This window comes from Pan troglodytes, chromosome 4 (genome assembly GCF_028858775.2).
Source record: "Pan troglodytes isolate AG18354 chromosome 4, NHGRI_mPanTro3-v2.0_pri, whole genome shotgun sequence".
Classification (NCBI taxonomy): Eukaryota; Metazoa; Chordata; class Mammalia; order Primates; family Hominidae; genus Pan; species Pan troglodytes.
In genome coordinates, this window is record NC_072402.2 from 74,452,678 (window position 1) to 74,479,027 (window position 26,350).

A 26,350-nucleotide genomic window follows, 5' to 3' on the forward strand; every position below is an offset into this window, starting at 1 on the left:
ACCACACAGCATAAATCTTTGTATTTCTGTCCTTAAAGGTCTTACCATCACCACTTCAGCCTGGCATCAAACTAGGGCAGATGCTGAACATGCTCTTTTCAAAGTAGAGAAACAGTCTTTTGCTTTGTTTTGTTGCCTTGTGGAAGTCTGAAGACAAGTCAAGATGTTTATCTCTCCTGCACTTCATTTCTACACAAGTTAGTGAGAAACAGAGTCGGGGGAATTGCTTTCTTGGAGTAGAGGCCAGAGTGACCTCAACAGTCTCCCCTAGGCCCTCCCCCCACCATTTTTTGGGTGAAGCTGAGTGCTTTGCTGCAAAATACCCCCTACTTGGTGTTTGCCTGGTTCTTTCTGGAATGTAAAACCCCTTTGTCTGCTCAACACCGCTGGTGGCTTTATGCGAGCAGTGAATTCACATCTATAGAAGAGAAAATCAAGGCTGGTCACTGAGCCCAGTGAGAAAGCTCAGGCGACTTTCAGGACTCTTGCCTTCTTCACAGATTGCCAGAACAATAAACTTTCATCTTACAATTGGTATCATCATTATAGTTTTCATTTATATAGCATTTTGGAATTTATAAAATCTCTGTACGCCATCATTTCTTTTAATCTTCACAACAACTCTAAGAGGTCAGTCCTATTATCTCCATTTTACAGACAATGAGACTGGATTCAGAGAGTTTCTGTAACTGCCCTTGTGGGCAACAGTTGGTCTGATTTCCCTCATGAAACACACCATGACTTTATATGGTTCTAATCATCTGACTCGTAGACACACAGCATCACTAACTAGTTCTGAAATGAGCACCTGGTTTTTCAGATGTTCAACTGCCTTTTCCATTCCCTCCATTCACAGTCTGTCACCTGGATGACTCGTCCCTCAGTATCCATTCTCTCCTTTCTCATAATAGAATCCCCATATTTCAGTTGGGCCACTCAAAGACTACATTCTCAGCCTCCTTTCCAAGTGTGGTCCTATGGCTAGATTCTGTCCAATAGGTTGTGAGTGAGAATGCTGAGGCCAACTTTTGAGATATCCCTTAAAAGGAAGGAGTGTGTTTCCTTTCCTCTTTTCCTCATCTATTGGCTAGAGTGTGGATGTGGCAGCTTAAGCCATTCTGGACCATGGGCAGGAGGACACAAGGGGTTGGCAGAACAATGGGTTGGAAGGAGCCTGGCTCTCTGATCAAGTGAAGCCAACAGAAAGTGACATCCAGACGGTTCCATGGGAGGAATGTAAATGCACATCTCATTAGAAACACTGTTAATTTGAGTTTCTGGCCTGTTAGACTTATATCTATCTAATACATGACACAATATACAAATCAACCTGGGTTACCATGTAAGAAGAGCCCAAGAAAAGATGAGACTCTTCTTTTTTTTTTTTTTGAGACAGAGTTTCACTCTTGTTGCCCAGGCTGGAGTGCAATGATGCGATCCCAGCTCACTGCAACTGCCTCCCAGGTTCAAGTGATTCTCTTGCCTCAGCCTCCTGAGTAGCTGGGATTACAAACGTGCACCACCATGCCTGGCTAATTTTTGTATTTTTAGTAGAGATGGGGTTTCACCACATTGGCCAGGCTGGGCTCAAACTCCTGACCTCAGGTGATCTGCCCACCTCAGCCTCCCAAAGTGCTGGGATTACAGGCGGCCACCGCGCCCAGCAAGACTATTCTTTACTGCATACTTTTCACTCTGCATTGACAAAATCATGTTGAATTGTTCTGAACTGAAGTCTCTGACTCTGATTTCAGACCTCGCCTTTACCTCCTTACATGATGCTGTTCTTTCTCCTCCTACTGCTAGAAATACAGATCATTTGGCTTCAGAAATAAGGCTAGAGGCTGTCCTATTCACTAGTTCAGATGAGCACAGCTGAGAGGAGGCATGAATTGAGTAGAGCACTTGACTGCGAGCCATGAGAGCCAGGTTCTGCTGCTAACCTAGCTGTGTGGTCTTGGGGATGCCACTTAGCTTCTCTGGGCCAAAGATTCAACACTGAAAGTCTATGATTCTTCTAAAACAACCTTCATTAATAGCTAGTAAACTTGGATTCAACCTCACAGTTGACCGCACAAGTCAAGGCTGGGCCTCAGTTGCCTTAGTGGCAGTTGGGACCACCTAGCATTGTCCAGTGGAAGGCACCAGAGAAACAGAAAACTGCTATCTTCCAAGCATCCTTCCTCCAATGCGCTGAGGACGGCTGTGCAGAGCAGGGTGGAGGGAGGAGTTGTAAGGATTTCTATTCCCTGGTCACAGGAAGTTATTTTCCAGAGTTTTGCTACAGGGGCAGCATTGGCTTTGGAGGCTGGACAAATCTTCCTTATGTGGATCTGTCCTGTGTACTGCAGGCAAGTTAGCATACCTGATGCTTGTCTACCAAAATGCCCAGGAGGGGACAAAGGTACCCCCAGTTGAGAACCATTGCTAGTCCATCCCCTCATTTTTTTTTTTTTTTTTGAGATGGAGTTTCACTCTTGTTGCCCAGGCTAGAGTGCAATGGCGCAATCTCGGCTCACTGTAACCTCCGCCTCCAGGGTTCAAGCAATTCTCCTGCCTCAGACTCCCAAGTAGCTGGGATTACAGGCGCCTACCACCAAACCTGGCTAATTTTTTTGTAGTTTTAGTAGAGATGGGGTTTCACTATGTTGGCCAGGCTGGTCTCAAACTCCTGACCTCAGTTGATCCACCCACCTCAGCCTCCCAAAGTGCTGGGATTACAGGCTTGAGCCACTGTGCCCGGCCCCATCCCTTCATTTTATAGTTGAAGAGAAATTCAGAAAAGATCAGTGACTTCGCCCCTGGTCACCCTTGCTCTGATGAGAGAGCAGGAACACATCTTCTGATTCCTGTAAGTTTTCTCTCTCTAAGTTCTGGGTCAACCAGTAGACTCTAAAGCAGGGTGGTGGTGCATCACCGGGGACAGCAAGACAATCCACTGAGATGCCGGAAGAAAACACATGAACTCTATTTCTGTTTTATCTCCTCCTTTAAAATTCTGTGAGATTTTATAATGTACATAATATATTAGTACAGTAGCATATGTATAATTTACAAATACATAAATATTCATATACTGGTGCATGTTCAAATATTTCTTAACTGATGGCATGCATGATCAAAAAGGGTAAAGACCACCACCCTAAACATCCTTTTCTATTTCTAACTCTAAAAAATTTACCAGATTGCCCTGATTTGTTTTACTATTCTGTTTTCCAGGAGGAAATCTGGAGGGTATTATTTTAAGAAAAAGATAAGGTGGGCTTGAAATGCTGCCAAATTGAAAGCTACTATAAGGCAGATTATCAAACAATGCAGCCCAACTCCACATTATCAGCCAGGGTATTTTGGTCATTTTATCAGTTAAATCAGAGTAACTATTTGTCAACCCACTCCCCGGTTTAGCTTTCAATCCAGAAAACCAAATCTACCTTTTAAGGTAATCGGTCCTATCTTACTGAAAACACAATCTGTAATTGTTAGGGGAAATAAGGGATTGATAAAAGAGGAGGTAAAAGGAGGGGGAGCTACCTCCACAGAGGTGCTCACTTGTTAAATATTTTCTCTCCTTTTCAATCTGTTTTACCTACTCTTGAACCAGAGCTTAAATTACTTCAACCTTCAGAGAGGTTCCCCTTAACCCTACTCTGCCGTGTGAGATGAAGGAGTACATGCAGGGATAAAAGTGGCTTCCCCTAAATGATTAAAAATTCATCTTGTAGATTCAGCTGTCTGTGCTTACACTAGAACTAGGCACTCTCCACTGAGCCTTAATCAGCAAGAGGGAGATGCAGGAGAATCAACATTTTGATGAAAAGAGATCCCCTGAATTCTGGATTGGGACAGGGGTTTAACTTTTCTAAAACATGCTTACAAAAATTGCCTGATGATCAGGTTGTCCCTGGAGAGAGGAAAAAACAGAGGCAACATGAAGAGTAAAAAAAAAAAAAAAAAAACTTGCATGAGTAAAACAAATCTGTACAGCACCTGCCCTTTTGCCATGCACAGCCAAGGGCAGCAAACACACATCTTTGCAATACGAATCATACTAACCACTTACTAAGCTCTCATTCTCTGCCAGGTATCGTGCTGAAGTTTCTACAATCATTACCTTATAACTCACATCTTCATTTATAGAATGATAAGATATAATAACTCACATCTTTATCTATAGAATGATATGATATAGTAGAGCTCCTAAAACTTTCTCTGTTCTTTCCACCCTTAGTGTGTCAGTAATATTTATAGCATCTCTATGCCAAAAGAAATGTCTAACTGTTCCATTTATTAAGTAGTTATATCCAAACAACTTGGTAATAATAGTTGATATGGTTTGGCTCTATGTCTCCACCCAAATCTCACCTTGAATTGTAATAATCCCCATGTGTCAAGGGTGGGACCAGCTGGAGGTAACTGAATCATGGAAGTGGTTTATCCCATGCTGTTCTCATGATAGTGAGTGAGTTCTCACAAGAGCTGATGATTTTATAAGGGGCTTCCCCCTTTGCTCAGCACTCATTCCCTCTCCTGCTGCCCTGTGAAGAGATGCCTTCCGCCATGGTTGTACGTCTCCTGAGGCCTCCCCAGCCATGTGGAACTGTGAGTCATTTAAACCTCTTTTCTTTATAAATTACCCAGTGCCAAGTATGCCTTTATTAGCAGCGTGAGAACGGACTAATACAGTAGTTCACACAGATGTTGCTGTTTTCCTAAAAAATGTTAACTATTCTACTGTGCCCATGTGAGCCTGCTGCAGAGCCCTGGAGCACCCTGGCACACAGTTTGGGAATCACAGACACACTATGATATATGTCACTGAGGAAACTGAGACCTAGTAAGGTTAAGCAGCTGTTTTGTTGAAATGCAGAAATCTGAACACAAGTCATCAGAATCCAGGACCCATTCTGCTATATCAGACTCCTCCCATTGCCTTGCCTTTATCTCTAGTCTTGATTTCCTCTTTTCATTCTCTTTATTCTGCAACTCTCCCCACCCCCCACCCCCCACCCCCCCAAACACACACACACAAACACACACACACACACACAGATTGAGAGAGAGAGAGGCATGTGTGGACACATTCATGCTCATTCATCCCCTGGGCTCAAACCATTCCAACTGGGATGTCCCTCCCTTGAGTCTGCCTTTCCAGAAAGTTCCTGCTTTGGTCCTCAGTCCCAACTTTCACCTCTTGACCATTTGTTCTCACACTCACCTCTCCCTCTTCAAACCCTGTCTACTAAGCAGCATGTTAATAATGACATCTGATCTTACTTTGCTCCGTAATTGTTTTATCTGTGTGGATGTGGTTTTCAGAAGACTGAAAGCTGCCTCCAAACAGGGACTGTGTGTTGTCTTGTGTTGGGCATAGAGTAGCCCCTATGCTAGTTTGTCAAAATTGGCAAGATGATCAAATGCAGAATTTGATAGCATACTCTAATGCCTAGATGTTGATAATGGAGAGAATATATTTAACAGATAAATCATTGGGAATGATAACTACCATCCACATGGCTTTTATTTGATCCTCACAAGAGAATAATTATTACACCCCTTTCAAGGAAAAAAAGTTGAGGTTTAGACAGGTTAAGTGACTCTGACCAACATTACCCAACCTGTAAATGGAAGAAACAGGCCTAAAAGTCCAGAATGCTGGCCTCCCTCCCAGCCTTGTTTAGGTATATACAGCAGTGACCTTCAGAGAGATGCCAATATTCAGCCCAGGTTCTGTGATGGGCAGGATATCGATTTCAGAGGCACTGTCTAGACTCAAAGGCATGTATCACTCTTGATACCTGGACTGGGTTCCAGGCCAAGCAGTGAGCCCTGCAGGACACCAGGCTGGGGTGGCTGGGGATACTACTAGGGACAATCAGACTCCTTGGTGAGTTCAATGAGCTTATTGAAAGTTCCAACCCAACCGATCACCCTTTCTTGAGAGAGTAAACTACAGAGGCTAGGGTTGACAGCTTCTGCGGCCAATGCTGGGTGCTTAAGCAAAAGTCTATTTTGAGCTTAAAAGCATGTCATACAAAATAAAAGCAAGCTGGAAATGTGCATCTATTCCTTCTGAGTCATGAGAGCTTTGGTAGAACCAGCAAGGGCAGGGGCTCAGAGGTCAGTCAGCTCTGAGTTTACAGTTGATGCTGTTACTCGCTAATGTATGATTTGAAAAAAGTTACTTCACCTCTCCGAGTCTCAGCATCCTTGTCAGTAAAATGAGGTCATAGGATAGTTGTGAAGATTAAGCGGCAAAGCAAATGTAAAACAAAGGGTGGTGGCTGCCAGGTAACAGATGCTCAATAAATGATAGTTCCTTATCATGGATGACAAACAGGTTTCTCTCAGGTGCTGCTGCCAGAAGGCACGGATCAAACAGGAGTTAGCACCACCACCACCATTATAACAGTGTTATGAGCACTGGTGCTAACTCCTTTTAGAGCAATTCAAAAGGCTCTAGCCTGGAGTAGTGGCAGAATTAGGAAGGAGGAGAGGAGTGAAAGAAAAGAAAATTCAAGATGCGTAAGGCCAAAAATTCACTCAAGAGACCTTGATGAGAAACAGAAAAGAAAATAGATGAGGACCCAACAATCGGTTAGTGGAAGGATGGGGTACTGGGCTTGAAAAAAAAATAAACAATTTGGACCATTTAAATATACATTTCAAATTACATCTTCTTCTTCTGCATTGTGTCTTCAGGCAGCTGGGAAGATACAAATGCATCACATTTATTTATAAAGCTTTTATTGGGATTAAAAAAAAAACCAGAACTGAACTTTATGAAGAAAAGAAGGGGAAAAGCCAGCTGTAAGGTGGCAGTTTTCTTGCATGATAAAATGGGGTTGAGTCCAGGATGGAAGCGTTTACGCCAGGACTCTTTCGTCAGATGCCTGTTTTCCAGAGATGTAGATGGCATGGTTCAGAGAAAATGTACAGGAATGACATTTGGAAATCCTAAAGGACTATTACAAGCATTAGTTATTATTATTACATGTACAGTAGCACACACACCAAATCAGCAATCTGCCCGAATAGTGCCCACGTGCTTTTGAGTGGGCTGCCAGGATGGAAAGACTCACCGTGGTCGGGATGTCCCGGCTGAGAGGCACGCTGTGCAACTGCTCCTGCAGGGATTTATCTGCGCCAACCTCAGAGTAAAAGACCTTGAAAAGATGCAGACACCCTGGTGAGAGCAGAGCCCGTGCTTGTGTAAGATCAAAGGTTGTAATTGCACTCACAGTGGCAGCAGGCTCTGAGGTGCGTTGCCTAACATCACGTGCACTAGTTCTGCGGGAACACACATCAGACCTACTTGGGTTGGGTGGGGGGTGTTGCAAACTCAGAAGCCTGCGGAGTCCAGGAGGAAGACACATATCAATGAAGTGAAATGCAGAGGTCTGCACGTGGCTCGTGTTATTTTTCCCAAAATGCATGAGCCTCCCGGGTAATCTTTCATTTTCTCACTTTTGATAAGACATGAGCCCAGAGATATACTACTCTACTTTTAGAAAACAATAGGATGAGGGCTATGATCAATGGCTACTGTCCCTTGGTGAAATGGAGACAGTAGCAGGTGGTGGGATTGGGGTGGTACCGGGGTCTTACATTTCATCTAAAATAAGCAGCTCAGTTCCAGCAGGTGGAGAGGAATGTGGACCCAGTGTGGCCAGCTCTCCCCATATCCCAGAGAGTGCACAACTCCAAACAATTATGTGAAATGTCTTGATTTCTCAAAGTTGACTCATTTCTAAAAACACTATTCAAAGAAAACATTTTGGTGAAATGATATCAGCCCAATTTGCAGCCTCTGATAGATAAGAATGCATTCTCTGGTGCTTCCTCCATTTTGCCTCCCCACCTTCTTACTTTACGTTATTTTGTACTTGTTGACAACATTCCACAGTGATTTCCTGTTTCCCGTGTTCATACTTTATTCTCCAGATTTGACTATAGGCAACTGAATAGCAAAAACCATGTCCTTTTAGTTTGTATTTTCCCACAGCTGAACAGAGGAAGGACTGGATAGATCCTAAGTGAGTAATGCAGATGTGATGTGACATTCGGGGCATTTACAAATACCCTCCAAAGTGGGACATTTCTTCTAGCTTTACGGAGGGAGAATGGGGCAGTTATTGATACGGAAGGACAGATATCTAGCAAAAGCAAGGATGAGAAAGACATACAGTCACACGACACACCCACCGAGGAAACTCCCATGCCCGTGTACTCACAGTGTACCCAAGGATGGGACTTCCAGGATGCCTTGGCATTTTCCACTGGATGCTGAGAGCCGTACAGTTCAATGCGCCCAGCTTGATGTCAAGAGGAGGCCCTACCTTGCCTGCCCCCAAACAAAAGAGATTGTGTTAGAGGCTCCACACATCCCACCTTGAGTATACTTACACAAGATTTAAGAGTGCATTATCTGACAGATGAAAAGCATACTTAAAGATAATTCCAGAAATGCAGTCAATTTCTGATACACCACACCTATCTCAGCTGACCTCACTCACTTTGCTATCCCTTCCCAACCTGGCATCAGTAGATAAATCAGTCCAACTATTGCCCTCATTCTCTCGGGTAACTTCTAATAGGTCAGGGACCAGCAAAGGGAGATTCAGGGTAGCATAGACCACAAACATTTCTGACTTGACTCTCAAAGTTTTAAATGTATTAAAGTAAGATGACAGGCACATTTGTATTTACTCAATAGCATATATGTTTTATGTATACATTACATAGATGTGTTTGCTTATATAGCTAGGATATTCCTATTGTGGGACATTTAAAATATATAGTTATGTATAAAATGAAGTTTAAAAATTTCAAATGCTTTACTATCTATTTATCTTAAGCAACTTCATAGTTACAGATGATAAGATTTATAATCATCAAATAATATATACAGGTTGCCACAATTTAGAAAACATAAAAAATTATCTCTAATTCTAACATTCAGAAATGAGTCTTGTTAGCATTGTGGTATATCTCTTGTTGGTCACATGCAATTTGAAAAAAGTGTGTGTGTGTACGTGTGTGTGTTTCTATACAGTTGACATCCCTTATCTGAAATTTCAGATTTTTTTGGATTTTGGAATATTTGCAATATACTTAGCTGTTGAGCATCTCAAATCCAAAATGCTTCAATGGGCAGTTCCCTTGAGCGTCATATTGGTGCTCAAAAAGTTGGATTCTGGAGCATTTAGGGTTTCAGATTTTTGGATTTGGGAAGCTCAGCTTTGTGTGTGTCTGTGTGTCTGTGTGTCTGTGTGTGTGTGTGTGTGTGTGTGTGTGTACGGAGTCTCGCTCTGCCGCCCAGGCTGGAGTACAGTGGCGCCATCTCGGCTCACTGCAAGCCCCGCCTCCCGGGTTCACGCCATTCTCCTGCCTCAGCCTCCGGAGTAGCTGGGACTACAGGAGCTCGCCACCATGCCCGGCTAATCTTTTGTATTTTCTAGTAGAGACGGGGTTTCACTGTGTTAGCCAAAATGGTCGCGATCTCCTGACCTTGTGACCTGCCCGCCTTGGCCTCCCAAAGTGCTGGGATTACAGGCGTGAGCCACCGCACCCAGCCACGTGTATGTAATTTTTAAATCGTTTTGTTATATATAGTGATTATGTATATATACATACATGTTAATAATTTTAAGTCTTATTTCACTTAGTATATATATAGTACAAATAGCATATTTACAATCATTAAAATCATTATTTTTAACGGCTGTAAATTTTTCCATATAACACATGTGCCATAATAAACAGCATTTGTCATCCCGCTATTGCTAGGCAATTTATTCCCAATATTTTGCTATCTTAAGTAATGCTCCATGAGGGCAGGGACCAGGTCTATCTTGTTCAGAGTACAGAAACGAGTAATGGTAAAAGCACAATAAACATTCCTTAAGTGAATGAACATTCTGCAACTTGATTTCCCACTTACTAATATGTCCTGGTGAGATTTCTTTTTAACTATTGCATGTAATTCTCCAGCATATCAGTTAGGATACTTTGCAACTCACAGAGATCTAATGTATCTATTTAATGGACTGCTGCTAGGGCTTGTCATCAATGTTTTTAATAACAGAACCCAAAGTTTTTCTAGTGGATCAAGTGATAGAAGCCCAGTGCTGTCAGCAGGAACCATGAGGTCAAAAGTCAGCTCCCCTCTGCCCCATATACACCTACGATTGTCACCACTCAGAGATTTAATTCTTAATGATCTCTCTGACTCTGCCATTAAATCTGTTCCAGATTTAATGTCTCATCTGATTGGCTAGACTTAGGCTATGTGGCTTCCTCTTGGCTCAACCAAGAGGCAGTAGAGGAAGGATCAGTCCTTTCTGGTTTCTAACCTGGGAAATCACAGGATGAGACGAGTTCTGGGAATTGTTCTTCCACCAAGCCCATCCACAGTAAAGAAGGAACCCCACAGGAGGATAGGATCATAGAAAAGAGTAGTGGGAAGTTGGATGGCCAAAACTCTGCTTTTCAGAGCACGCATGTACATTAACTATTACTCCATTGATTGACATTGCAGTTATTATCAAAATATCGCTGGTAAAAATAATGCTGAAAAGAACATCTATATCTGTGCCTTTTTGCACACATGTGCCAGTGTTTCTAGGATGGATACCTATAAAATTTATCGAGTACATACATTTTCATTTTTACTACTAATGACTTATTGCTCTCCCCAAAAGAGTAAATGCATAAATCTTTAGGTGCATTCAATTATTTATTTGGGTAAATTCTTAAAACAGAGCTCTTGTGTCCAAGATGGTATCTCGACCTTGACACTATTGACATTTGGGGCTGCCTAGTTTTTGTGGGGGCTGCCCTTTTGCATTACAGGATGTTGAGCAGCATCCCTGGTCTCTACCCACTAAATGACAGTAGTACTCCCCAACCCGTCGCGAAAACTAGTAACATGTCCACACATTACCAAATGCTCCCCAAGGGGCAAAACTGCTCCCCGTTGAGAACCGTTGATTTAAGGGAATGAATATTTTAAAGATTTCTAATAAATATCATCAAACTTACATTTAGAAAATTAACCAATTTAGAAGTTTATAGTGGTGTACATGAGATGTGTAAGTAACAGTATAAAGTAACACAGCCCCACCAGCTCTTACTACTACCACTTTTTAAAGAATTTTTGCTCAGAGAATGAAAAAATTTGTTTAAAAAGCCACAGACTAGGAGAAAATATTTGCAAAAGAAATATCTGATAAAGGTCTGTTATCCAAAATATGCAAATGCTATAGAGAAAACATTTGTGTCCTTCCAAAATTCATATGTTAAACTCTAATTCCTAATGTAATCATATTTGTAGATGTGGCCTTTGGGAGGTGATTAACTCATGAGGGTAGAGCCCTCATGAACAGGATTAGTTCCCCAAAAGATACCCTAGAGAGCTCCCCCTCCCCTTCTGCTATGTGAAGACACAGCAAGAAGACAGCTGTCTATGAGCCAGAAAGTGAGCCTTCACCAGACACCAAATCTGTTGGTGCCTTGGTCTTAGACTTGTCTGCCTCCAGAACTGTGAAAAATAGATTTCTCTTGTTTATAAGCCACCCAATCTATAGTATTTTGATATAGCAGCCGAACAAACTAAGATAACAAAGAACTCTTAAAACTCAACAGGCCGGGCATGGTGGCTCACGCCTGTAATCCCAGCACTTTGGGAGGTCAAGGCAGGTGGATCACCTGAGGTCAGGAGTTCGAGACTAGCCTGGCCAACATGGCAAAACCCCATCTCTACTAAAGATACAAAAATTAGCTGGGCGTGGTGGCAGGAGTCTGTAATCCCAGCTACTTGGGAGGCTGAAGCAGGAGAATCGCTTGAACCCAGGAGGCGGAGGTTGCAATGAGATGAGATCTCACCACTGCATTCCAGCCTAGGTGACAAGAGCAAAACTCCATCTCAAAAAAAAAAAAAAAAACCCTCAACAATAAAAATAAACAATGAGTGAAAAGTGGACCAAAAGATTTCATGACAAAGACACCAAAAGCAATCACAACAAAAGCAAAAATTGACAAATGGAATCTCATTAAACTTAAGAGCTTCTGCACAGCAAAAGAAACTATCAACAGAGTAAACAGACAACCTACAGAGTGGGAGAAAATATTTGCAGTCTATGCATCTGACAAAGGTCTAACATCCAGCATTTGTAGGGAACTTAAACAAATTTACAAGAGAAAAATAAACAACCCTATTAAAAAGTGGGCAAAGGACACGAACACACATCTCAAAAGAAAACACACATGCGACCAACAAGCATATGAAAAAAAGCTCAACATCACTGATCATTAGAAAAATGCAAATCAAAACCATAATGAGATACCGTCTCACACCAGTCAGAATGGCTATTATTAAAAAGTCAAAAAATAACAGATGCTTTCAAGATTGTGGAGAAAAGGGAACTCTTATACGCTGTTAGTGGGAGTATAAATTAGCTTAATCATTGTGAAAAGCAGTATGGCAATTCCTCGAAGAGCTAAAAGCAGAAGAACCATTCGACCCAGCAATCCCATTACTGGATATACACCCAGAGGAATATAAAGCATTCTACCATAAAGACACGTGCATGTGAATGTTCATTGCAGCACTGTTTGCAATAGCAAAGACGTGGAATCAACCTAAATGCCCATCAATGACAGACTGGATAAAGAAAATGTGGTACCTATACACCGTGGAATATTATGCAGCCATAGAAAGAAAGAGATCATGTCTTTTGTGGGAACATGAATGGAGCTGGAGGATATCATCCTGAGCAAACTAATGCAGGAACAGAAAACCAACTACCCTATGTTCTCACTTATAAGTGGGAGCTGAATAATAAGAACTTATGAACACAAAGAAGGAAACAACAGACGCTGGGGTGTTGGGAACAGGCCTCCAAATCTGGCCATAAACTGGCCCCAAAACCGGCCATAAACAAAATCTCTGTAGCACTGTGACATGTTCATGATGGCTATGACGCGCACACTGAAGGTTGTGGGTTTACCGGAATGAGGGCAAGGAACACCTGGCCCACCCAGGGTGGAAAACCGCTTAAAGGCACTCCTGAACCACAAACAATAGCATGAGTGATCTGTGTCTTAAGGACATGCTCCTGCTGCAGATAACTAGCCCAACCCATCCCTTTATTTTGGCCCATCCCTTTGTTTCCCGTAAGGAATACTTTCAGTTAATCTATAATCTATAGAAATAATGCTTATCACTGGCTTGCTGTCAGTAAATATGTGGGTAAATCTCTGTTTGGGGCTCTCAGCTCTGAAGGCTGTGAGTCCCCTAATTTCCCACTCCACACGCTATACTTCTGTGTGCGTGTATTTAATTCATCTAGCGCTGCCGGGTTAGGGTCTCCCCAACCAAGCTGGTCTCGGCACTGGGGTCTACTTGATGGGGGAGAGTGGGTGGAGGGAGATGAGTAAAAATATAACTTTTCTGGGTACTGGGCTTAATACCTGGGTAAGGTAATAATATGTACAACAAACTCCCATGGCATGTATTTACCTATGTAACAAACCTTCACATGTACCCCCAAACCTAAAATAAAAATAAAAAAAGAAAACAAACCAAAAAAGAAAGATGGACCAAGACCTTAACAGACATCTCACCAAAAAAGATACCACAATGGCAAGTAAGCATATGAAAACATGCTCCACATCATACGTCATCAGGGAAATGCAAATTATAACACCAATGAGATACCATCCCTGTATGCCTATTAGAATGGCCAAAATCCAGAACACTGACAACACAAAATTTTGGCAAGGATGTGGAGCAACAGGACTCTCATTCATCACTGGTGGGAATGCAAAATGGTACAGCCCCTTTGGAAGGCAGTTTGGCAGTTTCTTACAAAATCAAACATGCTCATCATACCACTGGCATGTGCACTCGTTAGTATTTACCCAAAGGAGTCAAAAACTTACGTCCACACAAAAAACTGCACATGGATATTTACAGCAGCTTTATTCATAATTGCCAAAACTTGGAAGTAAACAAGAAGTTCTATAGTAGGTGAATGGATAAATAAATTGTGGTACTTCCAGACAACAGAGTATTATTCAGTGCTAAAAAGAAATGAGCTATCAAGCCACGAAAAGGAAGCTTTTCCTTTCTCCTTCACTTAGCCTTAGAATAGGCTAAGTGAAGAGGCCTATTCTAACATAGTCTTAAAGGTGGCTGAAAAGTGGAAATAAAGATAATGGAAATGATATATCAGTCCCTTGTAGAACCATAAAATAACCAGTAAGCACAGCCTCATCCATAGTCTCAATCCTCAAAGTTTCCACATCGAGGAAACTTCAGTGGGTATTCCTAAGTGAAAGAAGCCAATCTGAAGAGGCTACATACTGTATGATTCTAACTCTATGACATTCTGGAAAAGGCAACAGTAAAAAAGACCAGTGGTTGCCAGGTATTAGGAGAGAGCAAGGGATGAATAGGCAGAGTTCAGAGGGTTCTTAGGGCAGTGAAACTATTCTATATGATACCATAATGGTAGATACATGTCATACATTTGTTTAAACCCATAGAATGTACAACAGAAAAAGTGAACCCTAATGTAAACTATGGCCTTTGGGTGAGAATGATGTGTCAATGTAGGTTCACCAACAAATGTACCACTCTGATAGGGGATGCTGATGACGGAGGAGTCTATGCATGCATGGGGACAGGGAGTATATGGGAAATCTCTCTACCTTCCTTTTAATTTTACTATGAATTTGAAACTCTAAATAGTCTTTTAAAACCTTGGCAAATTTGATCAAAAATAGGTTAAATATTTTAGCATCTTCTTTTGGCTATTTTTCTTCCTATTTTCAAGTATTTTGCACATATGTAATCGGGTTTTAGTTTTTTTCTCACTGATCTGTAAGTACCCTTAATTTGTGAAAGATCTGAATTATTCACCTATATTTTCTCTAGGTAGTTTTATGTTTGCTTCCCCCTGTGTAATTATCCAGTACTGGCCACATTTATTGCTAAGCGAAGAGGCCTATTCTAACACAGTCTTAAAGGTGGCTGAAAAGTGGGGGAGAAAGATAACAGAAATGATTTATCAGTCCCTTGTAGAACCATAAAATAACCAGTAAGCACAGCCTCACCCATAGTCTTAGGAATATTTCTTGCTTCCTTTGCTCTGGGAAAAATTGCAAGTGATCAAGGCAGGCTCCTTGGGTCACTAACAGGGGAACCAGTTCTTGTATCCCTTGTGTATCTGCAGTGGTTCAGTACAGAAAATAGAAACGCTCTAGGTATTTTAAACAGGAAGATGAGGTTATGGAAATTGGTAGAAAGACTGAAGAAATTAATTCAGGAGTCTCCAATGGCTCTATTAGAGAGAGACAGGGAGAGAGAGAATGAATGAGAGAATGCTATAGTGGTGATTCAGAACCAGGAAGCCTCTGCCTTCACCCCCACTACTGGCATTACTGCTGCCACAACTGCTTCCAGACACCCGCAAGACTGGCGATGGGTCCTGGAATGATGAGTTCTTATGTTTTGATGGCCTTGCTTGGCTGGAGAAATAGCAGCAGGAAAATGGCCTCCACCTCACTCCGGCCTTCCCTGTCTCTCAAGAGTATATCCAATTGGTGAGACCTAATTGACATCCAGAATATTGACATCCAGAATATTGGCTACAAGATAGTCTGGAAAATGTAGTTTTTATTTTTCCAGGCTTTGCATTATAGTAATGGCATCTAGAAGGAGGGTAAAACAGTCACCAGAAGGTGAACAAGCCAATCTAAGGTATCCATGACCTCTTGGCACCCATAAAAAGCGTGAATTGTAATGTGCTATCCCTTTTACCTTCATATTCTGTAGGAAAGTATTTAAATCGGACCCTGCTGGGACCTGGTTAGGTATGACTCCTATTTTATTGGCATTTTCACTCATTTATTTGCTCTTTCACACACCTAACATATTGAGCACCCTATACATACCAGGCACTGTCAGTCTCTACATTAATGATGAAGAGAGACACAGGGACACAAATTAGCAGGATATTACAATTGGGTGTGATAATTAGGGTTGGAAAGTTGGAGCACTTTAGTGGCCCATAGCAAGGACATACCAGGCTCTGTGCAATAGACCCATAGGAACGAGGCAGACAGAGTGGGAATGGGAAACGGGTCCCAGGCAGAGAGAGCAGCATATACTCTTCCCCAAAGAACTGGGGGACGAACCACGAGTATACAACTACTGGGACTCCATGGCTGGGTGGATGGGGGTAGTGAAAGACAGAACAAAAGTGGAAATCCGGTGACTCCAAGGATTCTAGCTTGGGCAACACAGAGAAGGAGGATGCCAGTCACTCAGCTGGAAGTGACTCAGCTTGACCACCCACGAAGTTGGAGGTGTGGTTGCCGGCAGCTGGTGAGTGAGAGGTGGCCCAGTCAGACACTTGGACCCAATAACAAAAATATTCCAGATGCATCAGTTAAATATGGGATCTCAAATTATAGAAAATAATTGAATTTTTAAAATCAGACTTTTAAAATTTATTTATTTATTTATTTATTTATTTATTTATTTATCTTTGAGATAGAGTCTCCCTCTGTCACCCAGGCTGGAGTGCAGTGGTGTGATCTCAGCTCACTGCAGCTTCCATCTCCCAGGCTCAGTTGATCCTCTCACCTCAGCCAACTAAGTAGCTGGGACTACAGTCACGTGCCACCACATCTAGCTAACTACTTCTCCTTATTATTGTAGAAACAGGGTCTCACTATGTTACCCAGGCTGGTCTTAAAATCCTGGGCTCAATCAATCCTCCCGCCTTGACCCTAAAAGTGTGGGATTACGGCATGAGCCACTGTGCCCAATCTTAAAACCAGACTTAGAGGAAGAACCTTTCTAAGCTTAAAAGAGACTAAAAATATATAAATTTTTAAAAAATAATTGAATCTACATCATAAAACTTTCATCATGCTCTTTGAAAATTACAAAAGAAAAATTCAAACAACAGATGGAGGGGTAAAAAATTGCAGCAAAATGAGAGGCCAAAGGATATCTTTATTATAAAACTTATGCATATTAATAAGAAAATTCAGACCCTAATAAATAAAATATGAAGAGACAATTTGCAAAAAAAAAAAAAAAAAAACAAGTATAGCTAGTAAACACACATGGGGAAATATTCAAATTTGCTAGTTACCGAAGAAATACACATTTCAAAAATTGAGATGTTTTCACCTATTAAATTAGCGAAGATATTAAAACAAGAGTAACACTGACAAGGGTACATGAATGCACTACTCTCGAAAAATTGCTTGTGACAGTATAAATGAGTATTCAGACATTGTGGAAGACACTTTGGCGGCAATATGCAATGATATGCAGGGCCATAAATCCGTTCTTATCCTTGGGCCTCCAGGAATCTGATTATAGGCAGCCATAAGGAAGGAATCTTAAAAGAAGAGAAGGCTACTAATATGGTTTGGATCTGTGTCCCCGCATGTCGAATTGCAATCCCCAGTGTTGGAGGAAGGGCCTGGTGGAAGGTGACTGGATCATGGGGAAGGATTTCTCCCTTGATGTTCTCGTGATAGTGAGCGAGTTCTCGTAAGATCTGGTTCTTTAATAAAAGTGTAAGGCACTTCCCCCTGTGTTCCTCCTGCTCTGGCCACGTAAGACATTGCCTGCTTTCCCCTTTGCCTTCTGCCATGATTGAAATTCCCGAACCTCCCCAGCCATGCTTCTTGCACAGCCTGCAGAACCATGAGCCAATTAAACGTCTCTATTTCTAAATTACCCAGTCTCGAGTGTTTCTTTACAGCAGTGCAAGAACGGACTAATACAACTACCCACATGCAGATGTTCTTCATAGTACTACATGTGATACGGAAAAACTATAAGCAGTCTAAATATTTAGAAAGGGCAATAGTTAGGCCAAGTATGGTGTATCACCTGAATCTACTGGTATACACACAATAAACACAATATGTACTTGTGGTATCTTGAATTGGATCCTGGAGCAGAAAAAGAACAGTAGTGGGAAAACCAGTAAAATTAAATAAAGTCTGTGGTTCAGTTGACAGCACTGTACTATCACTAGTTAGTACTATCACTAATTCATTGTTTAGATTTGACAAATGTGCCATGGTTATGTAAGATGTTAACATGAGGAGAAATTGGTAAAAGGTGGATAGGCATTCTCTCTAGTGACTACCCAACCCTTCTATAAATCTAAATGTATTTCAAAATAAAAAATCTATTAAAAAAAGAGGCTTGTATGACACTGTGGCAAATTATGATGTAGTATTAAACAGAAAAGCATACTCAATTGCCACCAACACTATTATTACAGTTATTTAATATGCTCATTTGAAAAATAACTTGAAGGCAAGAGAAGAAAGCTAATTGATACATTAGGGTGGCTGAGATGAAGGACAATTTTTCTCCCATATTCTTCTATTTGGCAAGCTTTCCAGAATGTTATATTGTTTTCCCAATTTTAAAAGTTCACTTTCAAAAATATTTTTACATCCAAAGATCAAAAGACATGTGGGTGCGGGTATAACCACACTCCTTGGTCACTAAAGGAAATCTGCAAAATAACACTGCTTCGTGAAGTTTGCACCAGTTGGGTTGGAGCAAATGGTGCTGTCTCATGTTTGCAGTCTGTTTCTCTGCATTTCAGGGTAAGGCTAAAAATAGTTTGTGATGAATGATGCAGATCTTTTAGCTCTCAATAACAAAAGGTAATATACCCACGTAAAATACCCTTATTGGCCAGGTGTGGTGGCTCACATCTGTAATCCCAACAGTTTGGGAGGCTGAGGTGGGTGGATCACCTGAGGTCAGGGGTTTGAAACCAGCCTGGCCAACATGGTAAAACCCCGTCTCTACTAAAAATACAAAATTAGCCAGGCGTGGTGTCGCATGCCTGTAATCCCAGCTACTTGGGAGGCTGAGGCAGGAGAATCGCTTGAACCTGGGAGGCGGAGGTTGCTGTGAGCCGAGATTGCGCCATTGAACGCCAGCCTGGGTGACAGAGCAAAACTCTGTCTCAAAAGAAAAAAAAATACGCTTATGGGCCAGGCGCGGTGGCTCACGCCTGTAATCCCAGCACTTTGGGAGGCCAAGTTGGGCAGATCAGGAGGTCAGGAGATCGAGACCATCCTGGCTAACATGGTGAAACCCCATCTCTACTAAAAAATACAAAAAAACGCCAGGCGTGGTGGCAGGTGCCTGTAGTCTCAGATACTCAGGAGGCAGGAGAATGGCGTGAACCTGGGAGGCAGAGCTTGCAGTGAGCTGAGATTGCACCACTGCACTCCAGCCTGGGTGACAGAGCGAGACTCCGTCTTAAAAAAAAAACAAAAAAAAAACCCCTTATCAACAGACACAGCAAAACGAAGGTGCCCAGGAAGGAGGTTGTTAGTGCTGTGAACAAGGACACAGGGAATTGTCAGCGGACAGTGACCAAAGCGCCATCAGGGAGGACCTGATTATAAAGAGCACAGAACAGGCGGCCATTCGCTCCTCTCTACTTCGGTTGCTGCTCATCAGCTAGAACAGGATTTTTCAAAATGTTTTGCTCTCTATGTCCTGGATTCTCGAGGACAGTTCTGATTCTGAATGATGTCTCACCATCATGTCCCTTTGGGCCCCCATCATAGCAGTGGAAGCCAGAGGGGCACAACCACTGGCCCTCACAGGAAGGTGGGCCAGGTCTCACAGTGTCTGGGAGAGGGGAGATAGGCCCAAGACCAGGGCTCTAGCACCATGCCCTCATGAAGGTTCTGAGCGGAGCTGTGGGAAGCCCAGTGCTCCCAGCAGGCTGTCTTCACACACACTCACCTGTCACCACAAACTGAGTGGAAGAGTTTTTTCTCTTTCTCAAATAAATATTTGTAATATTTATATAAATAAACATATTAATATATACGTAAACATAACATTTATGTAGTTCTATAATTATTATAATTTTAATTTTCAGGTATTTTTTTAAAAGAAAATAAAGGTAAATAAAATACAGCTAAAATTTCATACTGAATCTCTTTCCTCTTCCTTCCTCTCTTCCAGAGATAACAACCATTCTGATGTTACTGGATTTTATCCTCATGAAGTATGTACTTTTATCTGCATGTTTATTTTTCCTGGAATAACCTAACTGCTCATCAGTAAAGAGATGGATAAATTATGGTTTACCCATACAGTGCGCCAGTATCTTTACCACTTGAATTTATTTAAAAAGAGTATTTTGTATTTCTTTAAAAAGAGAAAGATCTATTTGAGAGGACAGAGAGAGGGAGGTGCCTTTGTAAATCTTAAAGCAATGCTCAAACCTTAGTCTACTTCTGATCTTTGCCTCAATCCTGGCCTAGAAATCATCTTTCTTTGGTTTCTAAATCTGTCGCCACTTCTCCATGCACATTTCGGTTTCTCAAATGTTATTGCTGCCATCTTTGTCTGTTTCCTTTGTCCTGCTGGTTACTACTCTTCTCCCCAATTTACAAGCATTTTAGTGGGGACTGAAGGGACCAGTAGTAAGTATGTGTCTTCAACTTACCATGTTTGCCAGAGGTAGTGGAGGAAGATATTATTCCCACTTTACAGATGAAGAAACTGAGGTCTAGAGTCTGTTGAATGAGGATCTTGTCAATGGGACAGTGAGGAGCCAGGTAGAGAATTTCTTCCTCTCCCCACCCCTTCACATTGATGTTCCTGGTGACTCTGCCCAGACTCCCTGTTCTCAGCTCCCACTATACCCTCTTCCCTGCCAGTCATTGCCACATATATGCTGTGGCTCCCGCACCCATTTCTCCAGCCCAGCCCTTCCCTTCAGAGGAGCAGGCCTAGGTACCCAACTGCCAGGTGGACCCAGGTGACACTGGGCCTCTCAAATTCCACATAACAGAACTGAATTCATCATCTTTCTTTTTGACCCGAGCCCCTCCTGTAACCCTGGTAGATGGCATCACCATCCACCATGACTTCCAGAAACCTGCAAGTCACCCTCAGCGTCAAATTGGTCACACTGTCTCCATCCTCTCTTCTTCAGGGAAGCCTCAGAATCCTGCTCAACCCTGGACCTGGAGCAGCACTATTAATTGTTCAGAGCTGTGCATGCAGTGGAACCCACTGCCTTCCCCCGAGCCTAACAGATACGGTTTCCCTTTCCACAGCTTCTGCAGCCTCTTTTGGAGAATGTGTGTTTGTAAATGAAACTTTTTTTTTTTTTCTATAAAGCAGTTGAGTGCAGCACAAAGGTTGGGGCCATTGGATTGGAACCTCTAAAACCTGTGTGGAGAAGGGCTTATAAATGGCAGAGAGAAGGAAGTACCAGAGGCTTTCTCAAGTGACATTTGCATTTTGAGGACAGCATTTTTCTATTTGTGTATTTGTTTGAAGTGTCCTTGAGGGCAGGGCAGGACCCAGTCCAGGCCCATCTGAAGCTGTATTTGCAGAGGAAGCATGTTGATTATATAGACATTGTATTATTGGGGTATGTGTGGAGGGGGGCAGGATAAAGGGAGGAGTAAGCCTCCAGTGGGACCGCCTATGGGCTAGAGATAAGTTTTAGGTACAGAAAGGTGGTGAACCCAGAAAGGCCAGAGAAACCATCAGGCAAAGTCACAGCACATGGTCTGGTATCACCATAAGAGACGTGGAGACATTAGGACATAGTCCCAATTGCAATGAGCAAATCAAAGTAATTCTCTAAATCTCTTCCAGCCACCAGAGAGAAACATAAGAGGGAAACCACCCAAAGCTTTCCTCACATCTCTGCAATGTCTGAATCATCAGGAAAAGCTTTGCCTAGGGCAAGTAAAGCTTTTTTTTTTTTTTTTTTTTTGAGATGGAGTTTCATTCTGTCATGCACGCTAGAGTAGTGGCACGATCTCAGTTCACTGCAACCTCCGCCTCCTGGGTTCAAGTGATTCTCCTGCCTCAGGCTCCAGAATAGCTGGGATTACAGGCATGCACCACCACACCAGCTTAACTTTTTACTAGAGATGACGTTTCACCATATTGGCCAGGCTGGTCTCAAACTCCTGACCTCAAGTGATCCGCCCACCTTGGCCTCCCAAAGTGCTAGGATTACAGACATGAGCCACTGTGCCTGGCCGAAAAAACTCTTAATGAAACAAATTTTTTTTTTATAGTGGTTATAACTCTGAAGTCTTCTGGGATCTTATCTGTTACATAGAAACATGCTAGTGCTTCCTCAATATTAAAAAAAATCTAAGTAGTAGGCCACTTACGTGCGAGACAAGTAATATTAAGCAGTTAAATATAAAAATAACACTTGTTTCACCAATAACGGTTACAAATGATGGAAAAATATGGTACACAATGGAAAACTAGTTTTGAAGAAACATAGCATTTGAAACTAAAATAATGCATCTATACAATATGCCCTGAAGCTGTGTTCCTATAAACTAGAAGCTATACTGCTTAAGAGATAAGTAAATAAAAAGGGTGCTTCTTTGCTATGAGGGAGAGTATGCTTGAGCTTTTTTCTCTGGAGGACTTTCAAAATGGTATTAGGCTGTTGCATTAGAAACTTCTGAATAATTAGGTCAATTTCTTATGGAAATTTTATTTCATAAAATACTTCAAATTCTGAGCGAAATTCATCTCTGATTCAATTAGTTTTGTAATCCAATTCATAAAAACACTTCAAAATGCAAACAAAAATATCATCTGTGACAGAAATACATTGCTAGCTTTTTAGTTATTTGATTTTCACAGAAAGAACCAAGTTACATTCACTGATGCAATAGAGAATGCCCAGACTAACTAAAAATAGTCAGAAAATTCCGAATAGGAAAACAAAAACCATATTTCCATCTGTTTGAAACTTGTTCCAACTATTATTATTAAAGCAGCACTACGAATGTGTAACCCAAAAAAAAGTGGCCACTGGAGCTACTTCCAAGGTGATGCCCTCAAGGCAGCAGTGAAAATGTGGGTTTAAGACACAGAACAGTGTTTGTTCTAGTTACCTGTGGATTAAAGAAGTTGCCAGTCACTAAGGAGCAGCAGGAAGAGTTTTCCAGATCCCTGCTGGCTTTTCTCTGTAGAGCAGTTACCCTACACATCACAATCACGCTTCCCTTTGAAATTCATCATGCCAGAGTGCAATTCCAAAGAATAGTTTGCCACTCCAGAGAGTAATCCATCATACCCGAGTGTAATTCCAGGGAGTAATCCATCATTCCCAAGCGTAATTCCAGGGAGTAATCTACCTTTGTGGAGTGCTTCGGTTTCCTCATGTCCTAGTCAATGCACTGGATTAGATGATCATAAATTAGAGTTCCTCCCTAAATACTTCATGGGGAAGTATCTGCAGAGTACTAGCAGTGAGCAGGAAAGACACCACTTGGAACAGCTCCTCAGGGCAGTGCTCCCTCAGACCCAGGCAAACGTGGGCCCTGTTTTAGAAGGACCAGTTTGGATCCTCCTCTAGCCACACCACTCCCCATGAGCAGAATGTGGAGTCCCAAGCCAAAAGGACATTCCTATGGAAAGCCTGTGCTCCATCCACTCCTTGGGTACTCATGACCCTGGAATTCCCTGCCCAGAGAGTCCCGAGCCCTTTTCCTGGTCCTCAGTGGCCTTGTCCCTGGGCGTGTCCTTCTGAGGGTGAACTGTGCTGCTAGCCATGTGGGCCCTCAGGCAAAAGGGTGGCCAACGGGTTGCTGTGCTCCAGGACGGGCAGTGGACAGCACTAGCTAGGGTTATGGGCAGGTGTCCATGCGTGTGCATATGAACATCCTTCAGGGAGGGACAGGGTGAGGCCTGGGGCAGTTCTCTTTAAGTAGAAATAGAAGTTGCCTCCTCTTGAAGTAGATATTCAAGGAGTCTGAGAAATTGGAATTTGAACCTGCTCTTTCTGGTCATTATGAAAGTGTACTATATATTTGTCAGGTTAGAAGGAGAGAAAATATTGTGTCTAATAATTTGTTAGCCTATTTAATGACTTGTAGGTTTTTAAGACAAATGTACGTGGGCTTCTATGGGAACTCTTGTGCTCCACGCACCAGTGTCAGGGGTAGGTCTGCACCTCTGAGTGTCACGCTGCTTCACAAACTGGGCTCAGCTGGGTTGTAAATGGATCTCACAAAGGATTCTTCTGACCCAAGTGTTGACTTCTGGCAGAGAGCAATCCATGCTGAAAGCCTCTAGCAGTGGTTCCTGTTTAGACTCAGTTGGAAATCCCAGGGGAGCACAGATGCCACAGATCAAGAGCTGCTGGAGACAGTGGCAGCACCAAAGAGTTGACAACCTACTAGAGTCAGTCAACGCAGTTATGTTAGAGAAGGTAAAGGCACAAAACCACTTCCAAGTACCTACTCTGTGTGGGAGCCTGCACAGTGTGACCTGTTTCTGTCACCAACTCAAGCTCACTTCTTACATCACGGGGCCCCAATCCCCGGGGCCATGGACCAGTACTGTTCTGTGGCCTTTTAGGAACCGGGCAACACACAGCAGGAGTTGAGTGGTGGGTGAGTGAGCCAAGCTTCGTCTGTGTTTACAGTCAGTCCCCATCACTAGCATTACTGCCTGAGTTCCGCCTCCTGTCAGATCAGCAGCATTAGATTCTCATAGGAGCATGAACCCTATTGTGAACTGTGCATGTGAGGAATCCAGGTTGTGCACTCCTTATGAGAATCTAATGCCTGATGATCAGTCACTTTCTCCCATCACCCCCAGATGGGACTGTCTAGTTGTAGGAAAACAAACTCAGGGCTCCCACTGATTCTACATTATGGTAAGTTGTATAAGAAATAATTACTTCATTATATATTACAATGTAATAATAATAGAAATAAAGTACATAATAATTGCAACATGCTGGAATCATCCCACCTCCCACCCTCATCCATGGAAAAAAACCGTCTTCCAGGAAACCAGCCCCTGGTGTCAAAAAGGTTGGGGAACTTCCTAGAAGGGTTGTTGCAGATGTTATAGTCCACAGTCCTTACTAGGAGTTCCTATGTGGTCATGCTCCAGGCCCATGAGATGGTAAGAATTCATATTAGGGGTAAATATCACCTTGGCCTTTCCCCGGTGGTTCCTCCACACCTTCTTTGGAAAGGTGACCTTGTTCCAGAGCCCTGTCTCCTTTAGCAGACCCCAAACTCCCAGAGGGGTCCCAGGCTGGGGACCGCTGTCTTACATCATCTAAGAAGGCAAGCAGGAAAGCTATGCATCTCCACCCACCAACCTCCTATCACCACACATATACACACGCGCACGTAAGCATATGCACACATGCACACATATACACAGGCATACGCACAACACACACATCCTCCCACCTCAAGGAGAAACTGACTTACAATCATTTAACAATTGGAGGAGGACAAAGAAGCACAGACTATGAAACCTGACAAAAGCATCTGAACAAGATTATGGTGTAGAAGCTTTAATGCTAGCAGGGAGTTTCAAATTCATCTAAGCCAGTGGTTCTCAAACTTCTTTTGGAAGCATCAGAATCACCTGAAAGACTTGTACTAACTGCCTGCTGGACCCCATCCTGTTTCTAATTTCACTAAGTCAGGAAGAGGTCCCAAGAATTTGCATTTCTAAAAAGTTCTGAGGAGATGCTGATACTGCTGCCTCTTGAACCACTGGTGTAGTAGTCTAATATCAGATTTTAATGATGGGAAAATTAAAACTCAGAGAAGCTAGTGTCTTGTGTGAGGCAACAGTAGTTAGGGAGAAACTGGAATGAAGACCTTGATTTATTGAGTCCCTAGCCAGGTGCTTTCCACCACCTAGCATGTTCTTCCAAATTTTACGCTGCCATGATGGCTTCCAATTTTAACTGGGCCCTGTTCTCCATCCATACGGTAACCCCCAAGTCTTGTTGCTTCAACATAGACAGCCTCTTAGGAGACACCTCAATGGCAGTAATTCCTAATTGGAGAGGATGCCCCTAGGCAGTGTTTCCAATCTCTAAATGTCTGAGTCAAGAGCACTGTTTCATGGAGTTTAAAGAAGCTCCTGAGGTGGCCCTGACATGCCTCTGCTCCTGCCTGAGCCCCACTGTGAGTCCCTTTCTGCCAGGTGATCTCACCCATTTGTATAGTGTTCCCAGGCACCTGCTAAATGTGTCTTTTCAAGTATGCTCTGCATATCTAACTGGATACTTCAGCCTTGATGGCTAACAAACACACCAAATGCCAAGCGTTCCAGATGGAACCCATCATCTTCCCCATTCAGATCTCCATCTCCTCCCACATTCCCCATACTCCTGAAATCCGGGAGTGTTGTTCACACCTCCTCTCTCTGTGTTCCAGATATGACTCTCCATGTTGCCCCAATAGCCCGTAGAATGTCAACTCCACGAGGGCAGGGACTTTTGTGTTCGCTCTTTAT

At 42.6% G+C, this 26,350-nt stretch overlaps 1 protein-coding gene across 2 annotated transcripts in view; it reads right to left on the bottom strand.

Annotated features, from left to right (window-relative positions):
- EGFLAM (EGF like, fibronectin type III and laminin G domains) overlaps window positions 1-26,350 on the bottom strand; it is a 211,121-nt gene that overhangs the window by 120,647 nt on the left and 64,124 nt on the right. For both annotated transcript variants that reach the window (XM_016953398.4, XM_016953400.4), the window contains exons 2-3: window positions 8,232-8,341; window positions 7,080-7,163 (exon numbers count right to left, since the gene is read on the bottom strand). In XM_016953398.4, the coding sequence (XP_016808887.1) occupies window positions 7,080-7,163; window positions 8,232-8,341 (194 nt within the window). The remainder of the gene's footprint in view (window positions 1-7,079; window positions 7,164-8,231; window positions 8,342-26,350) is intronic.